Raw genomic sequence first — 25,951 nt, forward strand, 5'->3', positions numbered from 1 at the left:
AATGGTCAGGCAGTCTAAAACAAACGGTTTCATATCCCTTCTTAGTCAGCATCCGTAATAGGTCACTCCCATAGGAGTGGCGATAGCACATCCGAGGGGGATGTCAGTTCACTGAAGCGGCGATTGGTGTACCCTTTGAAGTCAGCCCAATCGGCTTTCTTTCAATTGATAAACTTTCGGCGCTCAGAGGTTATGAAGTTGGGTGGTCCAAAGAAATGACGGCTTGCCAGGATGCGTCACTAAGGAGATCAGGGGATGCAATGGAAATTTCTGGCGAGCTGCTACACTTCCTCGTAATCCTAGCAGGGGCATTCTCATTCACCGTGCAAAACGTTGAGCCTTCAATCTGCTATGCCAAAGCTATGCTCTGCTGGTCGTTACCTTAGGGGAGAATGCCATGAAATGTGATGCGCATTAAAGTCCCCCTTGAACCTGTGATGCACATTAAAGTTCCCTAGAAACTTTTGGGCTGTTATCGCCGAGACTATCGAAATCATCATCTTGTGGATAAGTATCCACCGCCCTAAGGCTTCTGGATCTACATAATCTAGAGCGTGAGGTTCAGCGCTACAAGAGAGAACCACTAGATCAAGCGGCATATCCTGAGGGTCTAGACAACATTCATACAGTCACCTTGAGGGTGCTGTAAATAGATACCGGGTGAATGTAGTCCTTGGGGAATGACCGCCTCCAGTTGCATCTGAAGAAATTGAACTCACCCAGCAAACCAGAGTTGTTCTGGCTGAACTCCGCCTCAATTCTGACAGAGCAAGGATTGAAGCCGACGTCCAAGATGTATGTCTCGATTGTGACCAGGGACCACACGACACACGTCACCTGAGGGTCTAGACAACATTCATACAGTCACCTTGAGGGTGCTGTAAATAGATACCGGGTGAATGTAGTCCTTGGGGAATGACCGCCTCCAGTTGCATCTGAAGAAATTGAACTCACCCAGCAAACCAGAGTTGTTCTGGCTGAACTCCGCCTCAATTCTGACAGAGCAAGGATTGAAGCCGACGTCCAAGATGTATGTCCCGATTGTGACCAGGGACCACACGACACACGTCACCTGTTTAACTGCCCAGCCAGACCCAGATCCTTGTGGACGCACCCTATCTTAGTCGCAGAGTTCCGGAATCTGGACACTCAACAGAATCCAGCAGACGAAAGATAGAACACAACAAACTGCTACAATAACAATTGGTTTATAACCTGATATAGCTCGAATATAAAGCAATCTCCCGATTAGTCTTCTATGGCCCTTAGAAACAATTTGTGCCCGATTTTCAGAAACTTGGTACGTAAAACACACTATGTCTTCAGCTGAGTTTAGTTATGGAAATTTTTTGCAGGCTCCATGGGGGTGGATTACCAAGATTCGGCCCGGCCGAACTTAGCACTGTGCATCGCCATATACACCACGAGGGGCCGAACTAAAAAATATCGATGTAATCATCCAATGACTGGTGTAGTCGAATTACTGCACACGTAAACGAATAAATGCAATCCAAATGTTTTATCTCTAAATTACGTATTTCTATATGTGATAAGACTTCAAAATGAACCTTGCCTAACCTATTAAAAACATTTTGAAGAAAAATTTTTTGAAATCCGCTTTATACCCACCACCGTAGAATAGGGGGCATATTCATTCAGTCATTTCGTTTGCAACACATCGAAATATCAATTTCCGGCGCTACAAAGTATATATATTTCGGATCGTCATAAAATTCTAAGACGATTTAAAGATGTCCGTGTGTTTGTCCGTCTCTCCATCTGTCCTTCCGTCTCTTGTAATCTCTCTAGAGACTTAAAAAGTTAAAATATTGAGCTGAAATTTGGCACAGATACGTCTTTTTGATGCACGCTGGTTCAGTTCTTGAACAGGCCAAATCGGACCACATTTGGATATAGCTGCTATATAGACCGATTTACCGATAAAAGGTCTAATGCCCATAAAAAACTTTATTTTTCATCCGCCTTTGCTGAAATTTCAAACGGTGAGGTTTCAGGCTTCCAGGCAGCTGACCCAAATATGGCTCAGATCGAACTATATTTAGATATAGCTGCCATATAGACCGATCTCCCGATAAAGGGTCTGAAGGCCAAAAAAGCTTTATTTTTCATCCGATTTTGCTGAAATTTTAAACAGTGGGTTATTTTGAACCTCCCGATATCTGATCTAAATATGGATTTGATCGGTCCATATTTAGATATAGCTGCCAGATAGACCGATCTCCCGGTAGAGGATCTGAAGGTCATAAAAACTTTATTTATTACCCGATTTCGCTGAAATTTAAAACAGCGGATTATTTTGAACCTCCCGATATCTGAAGTAAACATGGATTAAATCGGACTATATTTAGATATAGCTGCCAAATAGACCGATCTCCCGGTAGAGGATCTGACGGCCATAAAAGCTTTATTTTTTATCCCATTTTGCTGAAATTTGAAATAGTGGGTTATTTTAAGCCTCCCGACATCTGACCTAAATATGGATTAGATCGGTTCATATTTAGATATACCTGCCATGTAGACCAATCTTCCGATAAAGGGTCTGAAGGTCATAAAATCTTTATTTATTACCCGATTTCGCGGAAATTTAAAACAGTGGGTTATTTTCAGCCTCTCAACATCTGAAGTAAATATGGTTCAGATCGGACTATGTTTAGATATAGCTATCATATAGACCGATCTCCCGATAAGGGGTCTGAAGGCCATAAAAGCTTTTTTTATTACCCGATTTCCCTGACATTTGTAACAGTGAGTAGGTTCAGACCTCCCAACATTCGACCCAAATATGATTCAGATCGGACTTTATTTAGATATAGTCCCCATATGGACCGAAGCACACAATAGCTTTATTTATTACCAGATTTCGCTGAAATTTAAAACAGTGAGTTTTTCTGAGCCTCGCGATATCCGACCTTAATATGGTTCAGATCGATTTTAATTGGATATATCTGCCTATATTTTGTTCTACAAAATTGAATAGTGACATATATCCGTGCTGAATTTGGGTGCTTTAGTTATCCAATATTCACCGGATTGTGACGAAATGGAATTTACCTATATACCCGAGGTGGTGGGTATCCAAAGTTCGGCCCGGCCGAACTTAATGGCTTTTTACTTATTTTGGTTTATAACAGGTTATTAAAACATATAATCGAAAGTAGTTTCAACAAGTAAAAAGTCCGATTCGGATCATAAATGAATGCTGAACATTGTAGAAGTCATTGTGAAATATTTCAATTCATTCGGATAAGAATTGCGCCTTGTAGAAGCAAAATCGGGAGATCGGTTTATATAGAAGATGTATCAGGCTATAGATCGATTGAGATCATAATAAACACGTATAATGATGGTCATGGGAGGATCCGTCGTACAAAATTTCAGGCAAATCGGACGAGAATTGCACCCTCTAGAGGTTCAAGAAGTCAAGATCCCAGTTCGGTTTATATGGCAGCTATATCAGGTTATCATTCGATTTGCGCCATACTTAGCACAGTTGTTGGATAGTATAACAAAACACGTCGTGCAAAATTCCATTACTTTCGGATAAGAATTGCGCACTCTAGAGGGTCAAGAAGTCAAGATCCAAGATCGGAAAAGAATTGCGCCTTGTGGGGGCTCAAGAAGCAAAATCGGGAGATCGGTTTATATAGAAGCTGTATCAGGCTATAGATCTATTGAGATCATAATAAACACGTATGTTGATGGTCATGGGAGGATCCGTCGTACAAAATTTCAGGCAAATCGGATAATAATTGCGACCTCTAGAGGCTCAAGAAGTCAAGACCCAAGATCGGTTTATATGACAGCTATATCAAAACATGGACCGATATGGTCCATTTACAATCCCAACGGACCTACTCTAATAAGAAGTATTTGTGCAAAATTTAAAGCGGCTAGCTTTACTCCTTCGAAAGATAGCGTGATTTCGACAGACAGACGGACGGACAGACAGACGGACGTACAGACGGATCGACATAAAATATCACGACGATCAAGAATATATATACTTTATGGGGTCTCAGACGAATATTTCGAGTAGTTACAAACATAATAACGAAATTAGTATACCCCCCCGCTATGGTGTAGGGTATAATTAAAGATGGCATAGCATCTTCACAAGCGTGTGTATATTAATGAACAAATTTTAATTTTAATTTAACAACCCAACTTAAATTATTATACTTTTGTGTATATTAAAGTCTTATTATTTGCCTTATTAAACAACAATGTTCCCTATTTAAGAGTTTTATGTATTTTATTTAAATATTACAAGAGTGGTGTTATAAGTCTTAATAAAGTTAAAGGGGTAATAAATAGTTTAGCCATAAAACAATTTTATTGCAAATTCACTTAAAATTAAAACACCATCAGCCTCCCGAAAACATTCCTACTCACCCACGCGCATGCATGTGCGGATAACATACGAGTATAGGCAGGAAGGAAAGAAAACGGGAGGAGTAGTGTTTAACCCTTAAAAAGTAATTTCCTAATTAAGTTCACTTAGTTAATTAAACGCTTTCGTGATTAATGAAGTCAAGTTTGCGTTTCTTATTTGCATTGTGTATTTGTATTTGTATTTGCAGTTGCGTTTGTGTTGGTTTATTGGTTTTACAAGTTGGCCAACGTTGTTTTTTTTTTTGTTGCTGTTGTTTTCGTATGTAGTGGTTACATGTAGTTGTAGTGTTCTACATTTTGTTGATTTTTACTTTAAGCGTATTGCCCTGCCCCTTTTGTTTGTAGTTTCTTTACAGTTTTTAATCCTAACACTATGTCTATGGCCTGGTACGGCTAATCTCGCTCCTGCTGTAGCTTCGGCACTGCCTACTCCTCCTCCTCCTCCTCCCCCTCCTGCTGCCCCTAATGCTCCTCCAGTGCCACTGCTAAAGCATTGCATCTCAATCAAGGGCTACAATGGGGTGCGTTTACCATTGGCATTGCCACTGCTGGCACTTCCGCCACTGCCACTGCCGCTGCCCATGTCCATGACCAACGGATGGCATATCTCGTAGACGGGAACTTTTAAACTCGATTTTCGGACCCCCAAACTATTCTGCGAAGTGGAATTGGTGGGTCCGAATGAGGGTCATCTGTGTTCGCTATGTTCCGAGGGATGATATTCGGATTCGTCGCCAAACGAGTGTGCGGCCGCACTGGGTGTAATGCTGGGCGTTCGACCCCTTATGCGTATGGCTGACATATCACTGCCACGCCTTGACGTTTTCAGATTTATGGACTTACTCGAACAGAAACATTTGCATATGATGCGTTTGAAGGCAAAACGAAAGTCTTTGGAAAAGAGCGCATATATCATGGGATTCACTGCCGAATTGCAATAGCCCAACCAGAAGAGTATGGAGAAGAGCAACGGATCTATGCAATCCTCACAGAAGGGCCGGATGATGTACATGGTAAAGAAGGGCAGCCAACAGAAAATGAACAAGCCCACAATGATGGCCAACGTTTTGGCTGCCTTGGTCTCCATGCGAAAGCGCTTAACCTGAGCCTTTATATTGCGCTTGCCCATCTTTTTGTTGGGACGCTGGCCGGACATCAATTGATGACTCGTATCGCTGGCATTCGAAGCCCTCCGCATCATATCGGGCATTGACTTACCCACCTGCAGGTAACAGTTGCCACCATGCTGATGTCTATACAATTGAGTCTCGGTGCAGTCACGTCCATTGTGTGAGCCATAATGGACAGCGAACAGCATGTTGCCACCGCTGGCCGATGCAGTGCGCCCCCTTTCGTGACCATGACTATTGTGATTACCCGCATCGTGTACATGTTGTGCCATTTCCGATATATTATCATTGGATGGATACGAAACGGATATTTTTATTTTGTCATGATTGTGCAGTCGACGCGTCGAGTATTTGCTCATCCTTTCGGGCGATGGAGTGCCCAATGTTGTGGTGGTGCTTTGGGTGCTGCCATTGCTGTGCGTTGATTCATGCTGATTGGAGCCACGGCCACGATGTATCCTCAGTGTTAAACGTTGCTCATCAAAACGTGATCCAATTCCTTTGGAACCTGCAAAACAGGCAAAGATAACGAGAAACAATTGAATTAGTTGGCAAAAACGATGGAGGATAATAAGCCTTATTAGTGAAATGCATGTGAGGTAACTATATTAAGAAAATGATTGGCAGGTGACAAGAGCTTTGAAATGGTTTTCAATTTTTGTATTTATTTCTAGCAGATCTGAGTGTATGTTGGTAGCAAAAACTAGTTTTCCCATTAGTGTTAAGAAATTAAAATTAAATGCAGAAATTTAAGAAAAAACTTCCTTAAGACTGGCAGGGCATATATGGGGCACGCATCCTTTCTTTTGACCTGTGGTGGAATTGGAACAGTATGGGCAACTCCACATCAAAACATTCGTTAAATGAAAACGTCGATGGATCGCGACAATATGGCACTCACATGACAGGTATTTGAGAGTGGCGTAAGAATGTTGAATCCAAATTTGGGATCAAATGTCCAGGGCAGGTCCACCCTTTGAAAACACTTCCAGCAGCTGTTCGGAATAATATGGAACTCATATGGACGGTGTTTTGGATAGAATACAAATTTACATGGGAGTGAGAGCAGAAACAATTGAGGACATGCCTTTTGGTGAAAATGCATTTTCCACATGATACGACAGGACCCACGGAAACACCAAAATCTTGGAATGATGATGTTGATCGAAAGCTTATCATAACAGAATTTGTTTTTAACAATGCGCGAATCGACACTCTGATCCAATCCTTAGACCAGTATCGGGTGAACCCGGTCCTTAGAGACTCGATAGACTATATGCTAGGGAACAGGGGGTAAATTGTGTGTCAGTTGACACGAAAATAAGGAACAAAGTGGCACAAGGCACGCCACAGGGGGACATTTTATCGCCACCCCTATGAGGATGATGACTGATGAGGGATTTGAACCAGTCTGCTACGCGGACTATGTTAAAATACTTCAAAGGTATAGGGATCCGAACCAGCTATGCAGAAGGGCCGAAAGGGTATTGCAGATGGCACACGACTTGGCTAGACCTAGTGTTCTCAATGTTAACCCAAAGAAGAATAAAAATCTGCCTGTTCACGTGGAAGACGAATGTGGGTCACTTTGACGCACCACGTTTCCTCAATAGAACCATTTTGATATCTGACAAGGTCAAATACTTAGGTGTGATCTTGGGCAGGTAACTGAATTGGAGATGTCACATTCAGTACTGAGAAGGCTCGAAGATGGTGAGCACTACGTAGACGGGCCGAGATCCCGAAATGGGGCCTGAATCCGAGGATAATCTACTCTACAAGACCAATACTTACTTACGCCTCAGTAGTTTGGTGGACTGCTATGGAGAAATAGTGCAATATTAGGATAATACAACAGGTTCAGAGAACATGTTATCCTGGCATAGGTGGAGCGATGAGGACCATACCTACTAGGTAGGACAAACAGATTTAGTGTGAGACAGCCATTGCGGCTATGACACTTAAGGCGATGGTAGATTGAATTTAGGATAGGAGCAGCTCATACCATCGCCATATAAACGAGGCGACGTTAGGAAACCTGAAAGGGATGGAAGAGATTTTTGATCGGATACCTGAGACGACACTTGAGATAGAGTTCGAGGCACTGCTGCCAGCGGCACAGTCTTGGATTGACGGATTGCCATCTGGAAGATCAAAGCTAGAGGACAGAGTGGACCTGGGCGTCTACATTAAGAACCCAGGGTCTGAGACCTGTTTTAGACTGCCCGACCATAATTCGGCAGGCGTACAGTAAACAAGCCATAAGGGCAATAACATTCAGTACGGTAAAATCGCGAACAAAGTTGGAATGTAAGAAGGAGGCGTTAAACCTTCTCTGAGGATGGCACGATCCACATCGTTTAGATGCCGGGCCGTAGCGGAGTAAGGAGAAATGAAAGGGCAGACGATTTGGCGGTGAAGGCCAGAGAACTGCCGTCAATAAACTTGGTTAACCCGAAGCCTTTCGGGTCGATACAGTCCGTGTTAAGGGTGTGGGCGGCGAATGCGCATGTAACCCTGTGGAACAGCGAAACAGTCGGAAGGACGGCGAAAATCCTGTGGGAAGATTCAGCTCGTGAGAAGACGAGGCTATGACTGGAAGGAAGTAAGAAGGAGGTCAGTATAGCTATTGGTATCATTACGGGACACATAGGACTACGAGCTCACTTATGTAAAATCGGTGAGGCAAGTGATAGCATGTGTAGGGCATGCGGGAAGATTATAAGACGTTGGGGCATTTTCTATGTCATTGCCCGGCTTTCGCGACTAGCAGATACTGTCACTTAGGTGGAGACACAACTTAGATGCATGGCATGGACAATTATTAAGGATTTTGTAAGTAGCACGGAATTCCTTTGATTTTTATTTTTCGAGTTTACCTTTTTTAGTATTTAGAGCGCACAACAAGCCGAATTCTGGCTTAGGTGTATGTCCATAGTGGCATGGGGCGGATATATATCCGCACCCTCTTTTGAAACTAACCTAACAGATAAACCAGTAAGGAAAGTCAAAAGTCGACGGAGCTGACTACACCTGACCTACACCTACACTATAGGTACAAAGTGGGAACTATATCTAATTCTGAACCAATTTTGATGGACCTTGGCGGATGTTTTCCAATGGATTATTTAACAATTCGTATCAAATTTTGTCCAAATATGTTCAAACTGTATTAAATACGGTTGACAAATGGCAAAATTTTTGCAAATTAGCCAAAATCGGACGAACATATATATGGGAGCTATATCTAAATCTGAACTAATTTTGACTTAACTTCTTAGATATTGTGGTAGGCATCGAGGAAAGTGGTGTATACAATTTTGGCAATATTGGTCAATAAATGCGCTTGCAGTGACCCTAGAAGTGAAAATCGGGCGAAATACATATATGAGAGCTATATCTAAATCTGAATCGATTTCAAAGAAATTCACCAGACATATTGAGAGTCATAAGAAAATCCTTCATGCCAAATTTCGAGAGAATCGGTTAACAAATGACCAATTTATTGCAATATTAGTCCAAATCCGACGAACATATATATGGGAGCTATATCTAAATCTGAACCGATTTCGAGGAAACTTGAGAGATATTGTAAAAGCGATTTTTTCCAATTTCAATAGGCTTCATCTCTAGGCCGAAAACCATGCCTGTACCAAACTTGAAGATGACCAGATGAAAACTGCGACCTGTAGTTTGTACAAAAATTAACATGGACAGACAGACTGACAGACAGACACACATACGGAATCAGAAAGTGATTCTGAGTCCATCGGTATTTCTTTCTCTCTTCTTTTTGGGTGTTACAAACAAATGCAAAAAGATATAATACCCACAGTAGTGGTGTAGGATATAAATGCAGATATGAACCAACTCAGGTCTTGGTATGGAAAGCAATTAGGAATAGTGTAAATAGCAAGGAATTCCTGACTTAGATTTTATTTCGCGAGGTTTCTTTTAGTATTTATTGCGCACAACAAGCCGACTACTGCCTGAGGTGTATGTCCATAGTGACATGGGCCGGATTAACATCCGTACCCTAGCCTAACGTAACATTTCTGCAGATTTGTGCTCATTTTTAGCAGAATTTTAAGATTCGGCCTGTCCCAATTTAGCACGTTTTGACTTGTTTCTTCGAAATTGTATACAGTAAGTTGAATTGGGACGCTCGGCACATGTGCCAAATGTGGTTATAGTTGCCATATTTACCAATCTAACAATTTGCGGTCTTGATTGAATTTGAAGCAGTGAGTTGTCTTGGGTTCATAGAATAAACATTTTTAATCGGATTTCAATGAAATTTCAAGGTACGGCTCTTTCTCCCCTACAATTATTTTATTAGTATGGTATCACAATGGGCAAAATCTGGTTATTTGTGCATTCTATTTTTTAGTTTTTCAATGGAAGTCCACCGTGGCGCAGACGTTAGTTAATACGCCTATGATGTCGAACGCATGGGTTCAAATCCCGGCATTAACATCAAAACATTTTTCAGCAGTGTTTGTGTTTGTAGGTTTGGTTGTTTGTTCCTTATAGACTCAGAAACGGCTGAACCAATTTTCTTAAAATTTTTACAGATGGCGCATAACGACCCTGTGGTGCTGTAGTAGGGTACTACATTTTTTGATATCTGAAGGGGGGGCGAACCCTCCCCCTTACCCTAATTTTCAGAAACGCCACATCTCCGAGATGGGTGATGCGATTTAAGCGATAATAAAAATAAAAATTTGGTATCCAAATTTCGGATGGGGCACCTAGGGGGCTGGCCCACCCTAAAACCTACCAAACATATATTTAGACCAATTACGACAATATGGGACTCAAATTAAAGGTATTTAGGAAAAGAAACTTGTAAGATATCCAATTGTCGGACCAAGTGATAGGGAGACCACCCCAACCCCCAAAACACGACTAAATCGGATATATTTACTGATCATGGGAATATCGGGCTTAAATAAAAGGTATTTGAGTGTAGAATACGAATCTGATATCCAAATATGGGACCATGTGTTTGGGGGGCCGCCTCTCCCCAAAAACATCCCCCAAAGGGGACAAATTTACGACCATAGCCATATGGGGCTCAAATGGAAGGTCTTTGGGAGTAAAGCACGAATCTGTTATCAATATTTGGGAAAAGAGTCTATGGCCTCCCCCCCCCCCCCACAACACCACCCAAATAGTATGTATTTGCTGACTATTGCGATATGAGGCTCAAATAAGAGGGGTTTTAAAGTGGAACACGAATCAGATATATATTTTCAAGGCCAACTCACTGAGTGGCCGCCCATCCCCCACAACACCCCCCAAGCCGGTTATGTTTGCTGACTATGGAAATATGGGGCTCAAATTAAAGGTATTTGGGAGTAGATCACGTATCTGATATCAACATTAGGGGCCAACTCTCTAAGGGAGGTCTCACCACCATAATAACCCCCCATTGGGCGTGTTTGCTCACCAAGACAATTAGGGTCTTAAAGAGAGTGGAACTAAATATTTATAGTTTTTAGGGCCAATACCCCAAACCGGACATATTTGCAGACTTTTGCCATAAGGAGTTTAAATGAGATTAGAAAACGAATTTCATATCCAATTTTGAGGCCAATGGCAATATGGGGTTTAAATAAATCATATATAGATATATATAGAGAATAGATCAAGTTGCGGAATTATTTTTCGGGCATAGTGTTTGGGGGACCACCCCAATCCCCAAAATACCCCTAAACCAGATATAAGATACGCTGTTAAGTTATACATACGTGCTTACATACCGCTCATACAAATTTCTAAGTAATTGTTGGATTTCACGCCGTTATAGTATCAGCTTGCATTTGTATTGATGGATCGTTGATTGCTGAGGCTCTGAAGGTGAAGGGAGCAGCCTTGGTAACAAATTCAACCACTTTTTTCAAAAATATCCAATTGAAATCTTAATAATACCACAAAAAACATTGGAAATTATTGGAAATATGTTAACCGGTTGCTGCTAAGAAAAGTCTACCAGGTCAGAATCAAAACAACTACAGCTGATCTAGCCGCCACGTGAAACATCTGTCAGTAAAAGGTAGAGGCCGAGACTACACAACATTAACCAATATAGAGCGTTCACACATCAAAACATTTCTAAAACCAGGCTCACACGTTAAGACGGCCTTCTTAAACTAAAGTACCAATTTTTTTTGTAACATTCGAAAAAAATACGTTATAAAACAAAACAAAATGAATACCCCGAAGAGAACACTACGGGAAACATCGCCAGAGGAAGCAACTGCTTTTAAAAGGACTGCCCTTGTAGGAAATATTGAGGTAAATGAATTAATGATTATGATGCAAAAATCTATGGAAGCAGTTATGGATGAAAAGATCAAAACTCTTTGTACAAAAACTGATGTTGAAGATCTTAAACAACACATAACAGATATTGACATTAAAGTTGAGAGTCTAAAAAACGAAAATCTGAAATTGAAGGAGGAAATAAATCAGCTTAAATTAGAAAGAGAAAAAGATCAACAACAAATAAGAAGATTAGTTGACCATGGAAGACGCAAAAATGTTATATTTAGGGGTCTAGTTAAAGAAGGTACCCCCATTAATTCTGTTCAGAATATATGCAAGAATGTACTAAAATTACCCAATGTACTAGTGACCACTGCTAGGGTAATACACACGGCTTCTAACAGCAAAATATCAGTTGTAGCCGAGATGCAAAATCAAGAAATGGCTGAATTAATACTCAAAAACACTGTGAAACTGGCAGGATCAACTGTAAAAATTGAAAGGGATCTAAATGAAAATCAACAGGTCGATCGAAAAGTTATGATGCAATTGAAAACTGACATTTTATTGAAAAGCAAAACTCACAGAGTGATGGTAAAAAATTCGTCTATTAAGATTGGTACGCAATGGATGTCGTGGAATAGCAACAAAATACTTGTCAGTGGAGATAAGAAAGCAGCAGATATACTGAAAGAACTATATGGAGAAATCATCGAAGACGTGAGTTTAAACTATCACCAATTGCTTCAAAAATCGAATCAAAAAAACTAATAAGAAACAATGTGTGTACCTTTAAAGACTTAGATATAAGTTATCCTATAAACATAAAAATATTGTCTTATAACATACATGGCCTAGCAAACAAGGTTCTATTTGCAGATTTCTTTGCCTATATAAAAACTATGGATATCGTTGCTTTACAAGAAACCCATGTCTGCGCTGATAGCTTTGAACGCTTTAAAATTTACTTCGGAGAGTTTGAGCAGAAATGGATACCAGCTACGAGACAAAGTAATTACGGAAGAGGTATAGGAGGATATTTTCTGGGAATCAAAAAGGATTTGCGGATAAAGGGTTTCAATAGTACATTCCAAACTATAGAGAATATGTGTGTTATTTGCATAAAAACTCAAAACACGGCATTCACTATTATACCTATCTATATGAGATCAGCAATGTGGGAAGAAACAGACGAAATCGTAAAAAATGTAACCCGGCACAGTGAAGTTGTAAATCCAATAGTCATTGGAGATCTTAACGTCAGAATTGGGAACATGCAGATACTCCTAGATGAGGTATATAAAGAAGAATTTTCGGCAGGTTTTGAGAAAAGAAAGTCCAAGGATATTATTATAAATAACAGAGGAAGACAGTTTTTGGACCTGTGCTATGACTCTGGATTGTTTGTTATCAACGGTATGACGGCGGGTGATGAAAATGGAGAGTTTACGTTTGTTAGTGGCGTTGGCGAATCAGTTAACGATATATGTGCCGTCAGTCAAGATCTTTTGAAATTTGTAGAAAAATTTAATGTAGATGATAAAATGTGGTCAGACCACTTTCCAATAATTCTGACTCTGAAAATGCTTACAAAAGAGAACAAATCAAAACTTTTACCTAAATTGCATTGGAACCCCAAAGGTTTAGCAAAATACCAATCCAAAGTATCATCAGTTTTACAAGATAGAAAACAAACAACAATATCGTTTACCTGCGGAGACATAGTAAAGATAATAAAAGAGGCTCACTATGATGTAAGTGTAAAAAGCCAAGAATTCACTCCAAAACAAAAATGGTTTAATATAACGTGCCATAAAACAAGAATACTTGTTCAGGCCACACTCAAGAAATACAGGGCCAACAGTAGCGAGGAAAATAGACTGGAGTATCGGGATCAAAGGCAAAAATATAAGGAAATCTGTCAAAAAGCTAAAGACTCTTACTATAAAATCATAGAAAGCAACCTAGAAAGAGTGCAAAATAGCAAAGAGTGGTGGAAAATTGCCAAAGAAATAAGAAACACGAACTACTATCAAGAAATTAAATCTTCTGCAGAAGATCTACAAACGCACTTCAAAAATCTATTAAATCCTCACCAAGAGCAATCAGACATCCAATATGCACACAATTTGCAATTTTATCACGAGCTGGACACGCCAATAACACTGTCGGAAGTCAAAAAAGTTTTGAGTAAAACAAAAGACCATAAGGCTCCTGGCGAGGATAGAGTGCCATACGAATTTTTTAAAAATGCACCAAATGATCTATTGGCAGAAATTGTGAATACGTTCAATACCTTGTACGACTCCGGTTGTGTTGATGAATCATTACTCAGGACTATCATTTATCCAATTTTCAAAAAGGGGGATAGAACCTTGTCGTGCAACTATAGAGGTATTGCATTTATGAATTGTATTGCAAAAATAATGATGGGCATACTTAATGAAAGACTGTCACTATGGTCGGAGAAACATAAGATACTAAATGAGTATCAAGCAGGTTTTCGCAAAAATTATAGCACGTCTGACAATATTTATAACCTATCCTCAATCGTACATTTGAATTTCAGCCAAAAAAAGAAAACGTATGCTTTTTTCGTTGACTTTAAGGCGGCGTTCGATAACATTTCAAGGAAAGCGCTCATATTCAAACTGCAATCGATAGGCATGTCAACGAAAGCTGTAAGATTTATCGAAAACGTTTATAAAGACACAACATCAGCAGTGTGGACCGGAAATGAATTGTCGGAATACTTCAATACTTCGTCAGGTGTCAAACAAGGATGCCTACTCTCACCGCTATTATTTGCTCTGTACCTAAATGACCTGCATGACACTCTAGAAGGCGGAGTTAACCTAAATGGATTAAATGTAAGATTACTTCTATATGCCGATGACATCGTAATACTAGCCGATGAACCAAATGTGCTACAACAAATGATCTACAACTTGGAAGAGTATTGTAAACTATGGACAGTCGAAGTAAATTTAAATAAATCAAAAATTATGGTATTTAGAAAAGGTGGGAGAATAGCCAGAAATGAAAACTGGACATTTAAATCGAATCCTGTGACGATAACATCGGAATATTGTTATCTAGGAGTAACATTAACACCATCCATGAGCTTTAGCAAGCATGTTGAAAAAAGGAATCAAGCAGCAAAAACTAGTATAAATAGCACATGGAACGACTTTCTAAAAAAACAGGATGTACCACTTCAATCTAAGTGGAAACTCTTTCTAGCCGTTAGCAGATCAATACAATCATACGCTGCGCAAGTATGGGGTTACAAACACTTTGAGGAAGTTGACAAGCTGCAGACATATTTCATCAAGAGAATGCTTAATCTCCCAGATTGCATACCAACATACGCCATAATGCTAGAAACTTCCATCGAAAATGGACATATATTTACACTAGATTTAAACATAAGATATGTGTTTAAAACTCTATTTGAGTACGACGAATCTCGTCTACCATTTCTTCTTTCAAAGAAAATACTGCAGAACAAATTATCCTGGGTAAAACGCCTAAATGAAATGGGAGCGGAACATGATATTGAGTGGTCAATAAACAATCTGAACAAAACAACTTGGAAAGAAAACGGAACTAAACTGCTACAAGCACTAAGAGTAAAGAATTATAATATATATATGTCGAGAAAGCAGAGCACAAGTAGGATATACAGAAATTTAGATCCTATGCAAGGAGCAAACTATTTAAAAACATCATATAAGATCGAAGACATAAGATGCATACTACAGATCAGAACAGAAACAACGATTCTAAATGGTAATATATACAGGAACAATGGATCCGAAATATGTTCGCTCTGCAACACAATGGAGATAGAAAACGTGGAACACTTCATAGGCCGGTGCCCGGTGTTAAAAGAAATTAGGAAAATATATTTTAACAAGGAAATATTAACAGAAAACGAAGTAATAAGTCTTCTTGATGGCGCAGTTGTAGAATGGATACGGCTTGCAAAATACACCAAAATGGCTATGAGATACAGGCTAAATCTGATAAATGAATTCAACTATTAAACTGAATATTATCTGTATATATATGTATAACAATAGCAAAACCCCATATGCAGACTAACGACAATATGTCATGTCTTAGAGATTAATATTAAGTATTTATTTATATATTGTACAAAATCTTACCACACATTGTATACATAAAGAATTATGAAAATAAATACTACTACTACTACTACCCCTAAACCGGGCATAATTACCGACCATGTCAATGTGGAGCTTAAATGAATAGTATGGGGGGGTAGAGCAAGAGTTGATACCCATTTTCGGAACTAATTTTCTGGGGGTCTACCCCACAAACAGCAATTTTTTAGTGACCATCGTATTATGGGGCTCAAATTATGGTAGTTGGGAGTAGAATACGAATTTGTAAGACCATGTATTTAGGGCATCACCCCTTTCTTAAAACAGCCCCAAAGGGAAAATATTTTTCGACCATGCAAATATGTGGCTCAAATGAAAGGTATTTAAGATTAGAAAACGAATTTGATAACCAATTTTAGGGCCATATGAATGGGGGACGCCTCATCCTGTAAACTCCCCCTCAAAACCAATGGCAATATGGGGTTTAAATAAATGTTTGAGAGAAGAGCACGATGCTGATATTTTTTCAGGGTCAAGTATCTGGGAGCACCACCTCTCCCCCGAAAACACCCCTAAATCAGATATCATGAGAATATCGAGATGAAATGAAGAATTTTAAGAATAAAGTACATGGGATCATATGGGACTCAGATAAAGGCACTTATATTGTTAAACTGTTAGTCAAGCGAAAAACTATTGTCGAAGCATGGTATTTCACTAAAAGCTCTTTATTGGTCGAAAATAAATATTCAAAGCAAACTTTTGTTCCATATAAAGTAAAAGAAGGCGCAGCGGATCGAGCCCGGGTCAGCTAGTGCTGGCTATATTTGTGAGGTATCCTGCCATATTAAAACTTCTCTACCAAGTGGTGTCCCTATGCGGCACGCCGTTCAGACACGGAATTAAAAAAAGAGGCCCCCTATCATTGAGCTTAAATTTCAATCGGACTGCACTCATTGATGTGAGAGAAGTATCCCCCGTTCCTTAATGGAATGTTCATGCAAAATTTGATAGTAGTAGTAGTAATTTTTCAATTAGTCTTTCTTTGGCCTTACATCAACATTAATTAAGGACATATTTACCTTTTTAGGTAGCTTTGATGGTAGTGAGTAACTAAAACACGGACTAATTGTAACCAACCAAGTTGAAAACAACTTTTTCCTGCACCAAGCCATGGCATTCTTCCCTCATTATATAAAGAAAAATTGAAAATAAACTTTCCTGTTGTTGTTGTTAAAGTTTTTTGTAGTTTATTTACATTTCCCCCTAACTTTAAATTTAATGCTCCCATTTGCTTGGTTCTCCTTAACACTCCGTCAAAGGGAATAATTGCCATTGGCATTATGTCAAAGCCACAAACAAACGAAATGTCAATGCACGCCATGGGCAACACAAACTGGGGGAAAAACAAACAGTCTGACATAAATTAGACCAGACACTCACACTATTCAACTGTGGCCACAATATGGTTTCCCTTTTCTGGGGGAAAATGTTCATGAACTACAAAAACGAATGACCTAAAAATAAAAAAAGAAAGAAAGAAAAACTTGATAACCAACCCCAGGCATGAAGTATGCATTTTTTTATTCCTAATTGTCTTGCTTTTACTCTCGATAATGGAATGGCATATCTAACCCCCAAGAAAGACAAACTGAAATTATACGGAGCCGGCTGGTCGACCGGTTATTATGATTATTATTACTATGGCTATTATTGTCGTTATTGTTATGTTCAACCTTAAAACATAATAACAATAATAATAACAGCAAAAACAACATAGCCATAGCCATAGCCATGGTGTTATTAACCCTTTTGCCAAAGCACATGTTCACCAAGTGTGTGTAGCATAGAAGATTTTTCTTGGAAACCTTTCGCCCCATTGAAAATGTGATTTTGATATGCTAAACGCAATTTTTCCTATAGCAGCTCCATGGAGACTTAACCTTCACACAAAATTCAACTATTAAAGGGGTTATGTTAACCCATGTTTAAGCCATTCCATACTTCATTTATTCAGCCGTTCATCCATTCCAACAGAAGTTAACATTAACCCCGCATCCGTTCATCCGTTGCAACAAAAGTTAACATTTACCCCTGCACTAAGGGTTTCTTTAGTGCTCTTTGTGTCCTTGGTGAAAATTGCCTAATACTGTGAAATTTTCTATTATTTTCCTAGTCCCTATGTAGCCCTAGGGATTCCAGCAATTCTAGCGATTCTTTGTAGTTAACGTTGTCGTTGTTGTTGCTGTTGTGGTTTCCTTATCGACTCATATGGATTTCATCGAAGCAAAAACCTTTCGATATGGCCCAAAAGTAATTTTTATTGATTACTAATAAGCGCAGATGCCTTTGCAGAGGATTTGATTTCGATTATTCCAACGAAGGTATATTAGAGTAGGAAACAAGCAGTAGCGTAGCTAATAAATTTTTAAAAAGATCTGCAATGACACAACTTGTAGGGAAGGCCCTAGAGGGGCAGTTTGGTCTATATAACAGCCAATACTACTCTTTTTCAATTTACTACCCAATTTTGAGGGAACACATTTTTTTCCAAATTTCGTGTGGATCTGTTATCAAATTTTAGTTCCTACGGTAATTGTAAATCGGGCTCTGCAGGCATATGGAACCCATTTCCAAATCTTAACCAATTTTCATTAAAATTCTTAAGCGATAGAGAAGTCTGAAACCCGCTACTTTATACAGAAAAATATGATTAATGAAGAGCCAGCCAGTGAAATCAGCAGCGTTCTGTCAGGCTAGATGAATACCCACTTACTCACCGGTGGACTGTGATGGAGAGGAAGTGTAACATAAAGACGTTACAACGCGTTTAGAGAAAATGTTGTCTTGGCAGAGAGTAAGAGGACCCCGGCTCCTAGCGCACTGAAAAGAATTCTGGATGTGCCGCTCATACACATACACATTAAGTATACGGTCTTAGTTTTAGTATTCTTAGTATATGAGCTTGACCTTTTGATCTAATAAAATTGGAATTTAGTTATATATAGCCGCTATATAGACCGATATGCAGACTTAAAGTCTTGAAGCAATAAATTGGTAATTTTTCATTCGATTTCGAAATTTGGCACAGTGAGTTCTGGTAGACCCCAACTCACTCCTGTCAAATGTGGTTCAGATCAGACAATATTTGGATATAGCTGCCGTATAGACCGATCTTCCGATATAGAGTATTGAGCCTATAAAAGGGGTAGGAACTCATCTCTAGATATAGGGTTAAGTTTTTTATTTTCATTTTACCCATTTCCTTCAATCAATTCTTTAAGCGTCGTATATGACTTATTTCTATCTCTCACTTCCAACTATTTGCTAAAGATGTCATATATCTTCAATGATGTGGCCACTGACCTAGTAGAAAGTCCTTGAGCCCGATACCCTACCCCTCCCCCCTCTCTGGCTACGTCCCTGGATATGGGTATAGTGGAGTTATAATAAAAAAGGATTATAAATATATCCATGATGGTTTGAATCAAAAGTTCGCCACAGCCGAACTTAATGCATTTGTAATTGTTTTTTTATCCTTTGAGTTTTTAGACCCTCCACCATACGATACGGGTTTCGACTGCCAACAACTGTGCTAAGTGTGGTCCAAATCGGTCCATTACCTGATATAGCTCCCATATACACCGATTTCTTGAGCCTCTAGAGTGCGCCATTATTATTCGATTTGGCTGAAGTTTTACACGTGCCAATAACTGTGGCAAGTATGGTTCAAATCGGTTAATTACAAGACATAGCTGTCTTATAAGAGTTAGACGCGAAAGCCGGGCAATGACATAGGAAATGCTCCAACGCCTTATCATCTTCCCCACATGCCCTACACATGCTATAACTTGCAGCACCGAGTTTGCATAAGTGAGCTCGTAGTGCTTTGTGTCCCTTTGTGATACCGAGAGCTATACTGAATTCTTTCTGACTTTGTTTCGTAATAGCCTCGTACTTTGATGATGCAGGTCCCCCCATAGGATTTTCGCCGTCCTACCAACTGTTTCACTGTACTACAGTGTTACAACGTCTCATCATCTTCCCCGCATGCTATCACTTGCCGCACCGACTTCGCATAAGTAAATTCGTAGTCCTTTGTGTCCCGTTATGAAACCGAGAGCTATACTGAATTCTTTCTTAATTCTCTTTTAGTAATAACCTCGTCCTCTGACGATTCGGGTCAAATAGGATTATCATCGTTTGGTTTATTCTGTTTCGTCTGTTTCGCTGTTCCACAGTGTTACAGTGTTACGAGTTTGCATAAGTGAGCTCGTAGTGCTTTGTGTCCCTTTGTGATACCGAGAGCTATACTGAATTCTTTCTGACTTTGTTTCGTAATAGCCTCGTACTTTGATGATGCAGGTCCCCCCATAGGATTTTCGCCGTCCTACCAACTGTTTCACTGTACTACAGTGTTACAACGTCTCATCATCTTCCCCGCATGCTATCACTTGCCGCACCGACTTCGCATAAGGAAATTCGTAGTCCTTTGTGTCCCGTTATGAAACCGAGAGCTATACTGAATTCTTTCTTAATTCTCTTTTAGTAATAACCTCGTCCTCTGACGATTCGGGTCAAATAGGATTATCATCGTTTGGTTTGTTCTGTTTCGTCTGTTTCGCTGTTCCACAGTGTTACATGCGCGTTGGTCGCCCACGTCCTTAAATCGGACTGCGTTGACCCAAAAGGCTTCGGGTTAATCAAGTTTATAGACGGCAGTTCACTGGCCTTCACTGTTAAATCGTCTTTTCTTTCAATCCCCTTTAATCGGTTATGGCCTGGCATCCCAAGCATATCTCGTCGTCAGAGAAGGCGTCAATCTTGCACTCCAAGGAGGCCACCGTAGCGCAGAGTTTAGCATGGCCGCCTATAACGCTGAACGCCTGCGTTCGAATCCTGGCGAGACCATCAGGAAAAAATTTCAGCGGTGGTTTTCTCCTCCTAATAATGGCAACATTTGTGAGGTACTATGCCATGTAAAAAAACTTCTCTCCAAAGAGGTGTCGCACTGTGGCAAACCGTTTGGACTCGGCTATAAAAAGGAGGTCCCTTATCATTGAACTTAAACTTGAATCGGACTGCACTCATTGATATGTGAGAAGTTTACCACTGTTCCTTAGTAGAATGTTCATGGGCAAAATTTGCAATTTTTGCACTCCAAGATTGTTTGTGACCTTACCGCCCTGGTTGTTATTGCCCTTATGGTCATTTTACTGTCCGTAAAAATGTTCACACTCGACGTCCTCGCGTTAGTACCACACCACCTCAGGCATTCCGTGATCGCTCGGATCTACGCCTGCAGGCAGTCTAAAACAAATCTCAGTCCCTGGGTTCTCAATGTAGAACCCCAGGACCACTCTGTCCTCCAGCTTTCATCCATCTGTGTAACATGCTCTTCCAGATGGCAAAACTAGGGTTCCGTCAATCCACTGCTGGCAGCAGTGCCTCACACTCGACCTCTAGGTTCATCTCAGGTATCCGACCGGTAACCTCCTCCCTTCCTTCCAGATTTCCTATCGTCGCCTCGATTATGCCGCGACCTGCTCCTATCCTCTATCAATTCTTTCATCGCCTTAAGTCTCATAACCGCAATAACTGCCTCACACTTAATCTGTATGTCTATGGGCCGGATATTTAGTGAAGTCGGGCTATAAATGTGGTTTCTATAAGCCCTAGACCTTAAATCAGGAAATCGGTCATTATAAAGGCTATGGCATGTTACTTTCGGATCGGGACCCTATTCGAAACTGGTACCGAGGACCCTTAAATAATTCACTGCGCTACGCTGCAGCGAAAACGAACAATAGATGTACTTTTTATGGGCACAACATCGACATGGAGGCCACCGTAGCGCAGAGTTTAGCATGTCCGCCTATGGCGCTGAACGCCTGGGTTCGAATCCTGGCGAGACCATCAGAAAAAAATTCTCAGCGGCGGTTTTCCCCTCCTAATGCTGACAACATTTGTGAGGTACTATGCCATGTTAAACTTCTCTCCAAAGGGGTGTCGCACTTCGGACTCGGCTATGAAAAGGAGCTTAAAACTTGAATCGGACTGCACTCATTAATATGTGAGAAGTTTGCCCCTGTTCGTGGAATGTTCATGGGAAAAATTTGCAAATTTTCAAACATCGACATGCATGTCGACATGTTGAGGATCCTAGGACGACGCCCTGTGCCAAATTTCGGCATAATCAGGTAGCAAATGCGCTTTTTAGGTGTCTAAGGCCTTTAATCGGAAAATCGGTCTATATGGGTGCTATTTAAAGATATTGTCCGATTTAGCCAACCTTCGACACAAATTTCAGACATTTCCTACAGCCAAATATCAGCGAACTCATATGAAACAGGCGGCTTCTATAGGCCTTAAACCTTAAATCGAGTGATCGGTCTAAATTGGGGCTATATCAAGGTATTATCCAATAAAGGCTATTTTTTTGATTTTTGAGGCTGCGTTTTATATAAATCTGTTGTATGTGCCCTTGTTTCCAACGCCTATGCCACCAACAAAAAAACAATTCAGTTAAAGCTAATTTTGTAATGGGTTAATTTGACTTGGGAATTGTCGCAATTCCCCACATGAAGATATGATAGCATTGAAAAGGGGTAAGGAAAATAAAATATCTCTTTTTATACCTTCTATCTCCCAGGTATTAAAGCTTGCAAAGAAGCCCACTCTAATACATATACTTACCATATCCTGAATAATGTTTAACGAAGTATAATATTACGTTTTCCTTCTTTGTGTACACATGTGAACCTAGACTGTGCCTGCCGACACATCATATATGCCACTAAGTGTGAGTGGGTGTGTGTGTGTGTGTGTGTGTGTGCGAGTTTGTTTATTTTGTAGGCGACTGAGATTGACTGCTTTAAAAATAGCTCTACCATTATTACATATCCACATACCAGCAATGACAGCATGTTGTGGCATAAAGAAGCGTAGTTATGTGTTTGAGTGCTTGCATGTGTGTGTGTGTGTGTGTGTGGAGTAGAAAATTAAATACAGGATATTATATCACTGTGTCTATGGGGAGTTATTAAATATTTAGGATTTTTTAAACAGAACAAAGAATCATTGGTGCTGTTAGGCATATGAATACTAAAAGCATAGACATATGATTAGTACAAGGTATGTTAAAATGTCTAGAATTCAAGTGAAATATTTAATATGAGGCCATGACAAACTTTTCAGGTAGTTGTTTAACAACTTAGTTAATTACCAACAATGATGACAATTAGGGAAATTATTCTTGGAGTTTTCTTAAATCTTATATATAACAAGTAAAAAGGCGTAATATTTGGCCGGGCCGAACTTTGGATACCCACCACCTCGGGTATATATGTAAGCCACCTTTCGCAAAATCTGGTGACATATGCATACCTTATGCAGCTATATCGAAATATGTTCCGATTCGGACCAAATACTAATCAGTACAAGTCATTGTTCAATTGTGTATAATAAAATATTGGTCTTTTAAGTAGTCTTATATAAAAAAATAAACCAATCTAAACCATATACGACACGGATGTCGAAAAGCCTAACAAAAGACACTGTGTCAAATTTCAGTGAAATCGGATTGTAAATGCGCCTTTTATGGGGCCAAGACTTTAAATCGAGATATCGGTCTACATGGCAGCTATATCAAAATCTGGACCGATTTGGGTCAAGTTGCAGAAAAATGTCGAAGAGACTAACACAACTCACTGTCTCAAATTTGAGCGACATCGGGCAAGAAATGCGCATTTTATGGCCCCAAATCCTAAAACCGAGAGATCGGTCTATATGGCAGCTATATCCAAATCTGAACCGATCTGTGCCATATTGCAGAAGTATGTCAAGGGGCTTCACTTAACTCACAGTCCCAAATTTCGGCGACATCGGACAATAAATGCGCCTTTTATGGGCTCAAAACCCTAAATCGGAGGATAGGTTTATATGGCAGCTAGATCCACATCTGGACCGATCTGAGCCAAATTGACGAAGGATGTCGAAGGGCCTGACACAACTCACTTTCCCAAATTTCAGCAAAATCGAGTAATAAATGTGGATTTTATGGGCCTAAGACCCTATATCGGTCGATCGGTCTATAAGGGGGCCTATATCAAGATATAGTCCAATATAACCTATCTTCGAACTTAACCTTCTTATGGAAAAGAAAGAATCTGTGCAAAGTATTAGCTCAATACCTCTATTTTTAAAGATTGTAGCGTGATTTCAATAGACAGACGGACGGACATGTCAAGATCGTCTTAGATTTTTACGCTGATCAATAATATATATACTTTATAGGGTCGGAAATGGATATTTCGATGTGTTGCAAACGGAATGACAAAATTAATATACCCCCATCCTTCGGTGGTTAGTAAAAAATCAGATTGTGTTTGTTTGTGTTTTCCTTATAGACTCAGAAACGACTGAACCGATTTTCTCTAATGGTGCATAATGATCCCGTGGTGAAAATAGGGTACTACATTTTTTAATATCTGAAGGGGAAGCGGACCCTCCCCCTTACCCTAATTTTCAAAAAACGCCAGATCTCGGAGATGGGTGATGCGATTTAAGCGAAATTTTGTGTGCTCTCTTATAGTAACCTACAAACAAAAATTAAGGTATTTAAATTTCGGATGGGGAATCTGAGGGGGGCCACCGTGGTGCATAGGCTAGCATGCCCGCCTATCGTGTCCAAACGCCCGGTTTCAAATCCTGCCGGGGATAACACCTTAAAACATTTTTCAGCGGTGGTTATCCTCTCACCAAATGCTGGCGACATTTGTGAATATTTCAGCCAAGTACAACTTCTCAACCATGAGTTGTCACTTATCAGTGACACGCCGTTCGAACTCGGCATAAAACAGGAGGTCACCATATCATTGAGCTTAAATTTGAAACGGGTAGCTCTCAATTGATACTGTGAGAAGTTAGTTTCCCCCTAATTTTTTCCGCAATGGGATGTTTGGGAAACACACACACACCTAGGGGGGGCGCCCCACCACAAAATCTACCAAATATCTACATACACCAATCACCACAATATGGGACTCAAATGAAAGGTATTTAAGATAAGAAAACGTATCTGATATCCAATTGTCGGACTAAGTGTTTGGGGGACCACCCCAACCCCCAAAATACCCCTAAATCGGACATATTTACCGACCTTGGCAATATGGGACTCAAATGAGAGGTATATACGCGAGTAGAATACGAATTTGGCATTCAAATGTGGGACCAAGTTTGTGGGGGTCCACCCATTACCCAAAACATCTCCCAAACAGTACTTATTTACTGACCATGGCAAAATGGGACTTGAATAAAATGTATTTGAATGTAGAATACCAATCTGATATGAAGATGTGGGGCCAAATGTTTGGGTTGCCGCCCAACATACCCCAAAGAAGACAAATTTACGACCATAGCAATATGGGGCTCAAGTGAAAGGTGTTTGGAAGAAAAGCACGAATCTGATATCAATGTTCGGGAAAAGTGTCTATGGGGCTACTCCACCCCCCTAAACCCCCCAAAAAGGAAGTATTTGCTGACCATTGCAATATTAGGCTCAAAAAAGAGGTATTTTAGAGTAGAATACGAATCTGATACATATTTTCAAAGCCAAATCACTGAGTGGCCAAATCAAATTCGCTAAAAGCTCTTTAATTGTCGAAAATAAATATTTCAAGGAAAATTTTGTTCCGTATAAAGTAAAAGAAGACGAGCATATAACATATAATTAAAAAATTTTCTAAGAAGTCTAGTTTCTTCAAGACTTTACACAAGAGACTGAAGTGCATATAGGTACCGATTATGATGGAGGCCACCGTGGCGCAGAGGTAAGCATGTCCCACTATGACGCCGTACGCCTTGGCTCAAATCAAGGCGTGGACATCGCAATGATTTCTACTAATTCCGGCAACATTTTGTGAGATACCCTGCCATATTACAACTTCTTTATTAAGAGGCGTCGCTATGCGACTCTCCGTTAGAATTCGTCATAAAAAAAGTAGGCCC

General features: G+C 40.0%; 1 protein-coding gene across 1 annotated transcript in view; it reads right to left on the reverse strand.

The window, feature by feature from the left end:
* Window positions 1–2,430: 2,430 nt before the first annotated feature.
* The window catches only part of LOC106089393 (octopamine receptor Oamb), a 409,732-nt gene continuing 386,211 nt past the window's right edge, over window positions 2,431–25,951 (reverse strand). Inside the window, exon 7 of the mRNA XM_059363782.1 lies at window positions 2,431–6,051. Within this exon, the coding sequence (XP_059219765.1) occupies window positions 5,102–6,051 (950 nt within the window). The 3' untranslated portion in view covers window positions 2,431–5,101. The remainder of the gene's footprint in view (window positions 6,052–25,951) is intronic.

Source organism: Stomoxys calcitrans, chromosome 2, assembly GCF_963082655.1.
Source record: "Stomoxys calcitrans chromosome 2, idStoCalc2.1, whole genome shotgun sequence".
Lineage (NCBI taxonomy): Eukaryota > Metazoa > Arthropoda > Insecta > Diptera > Muscidae > Stomoxys > Stomoxys calcitrans.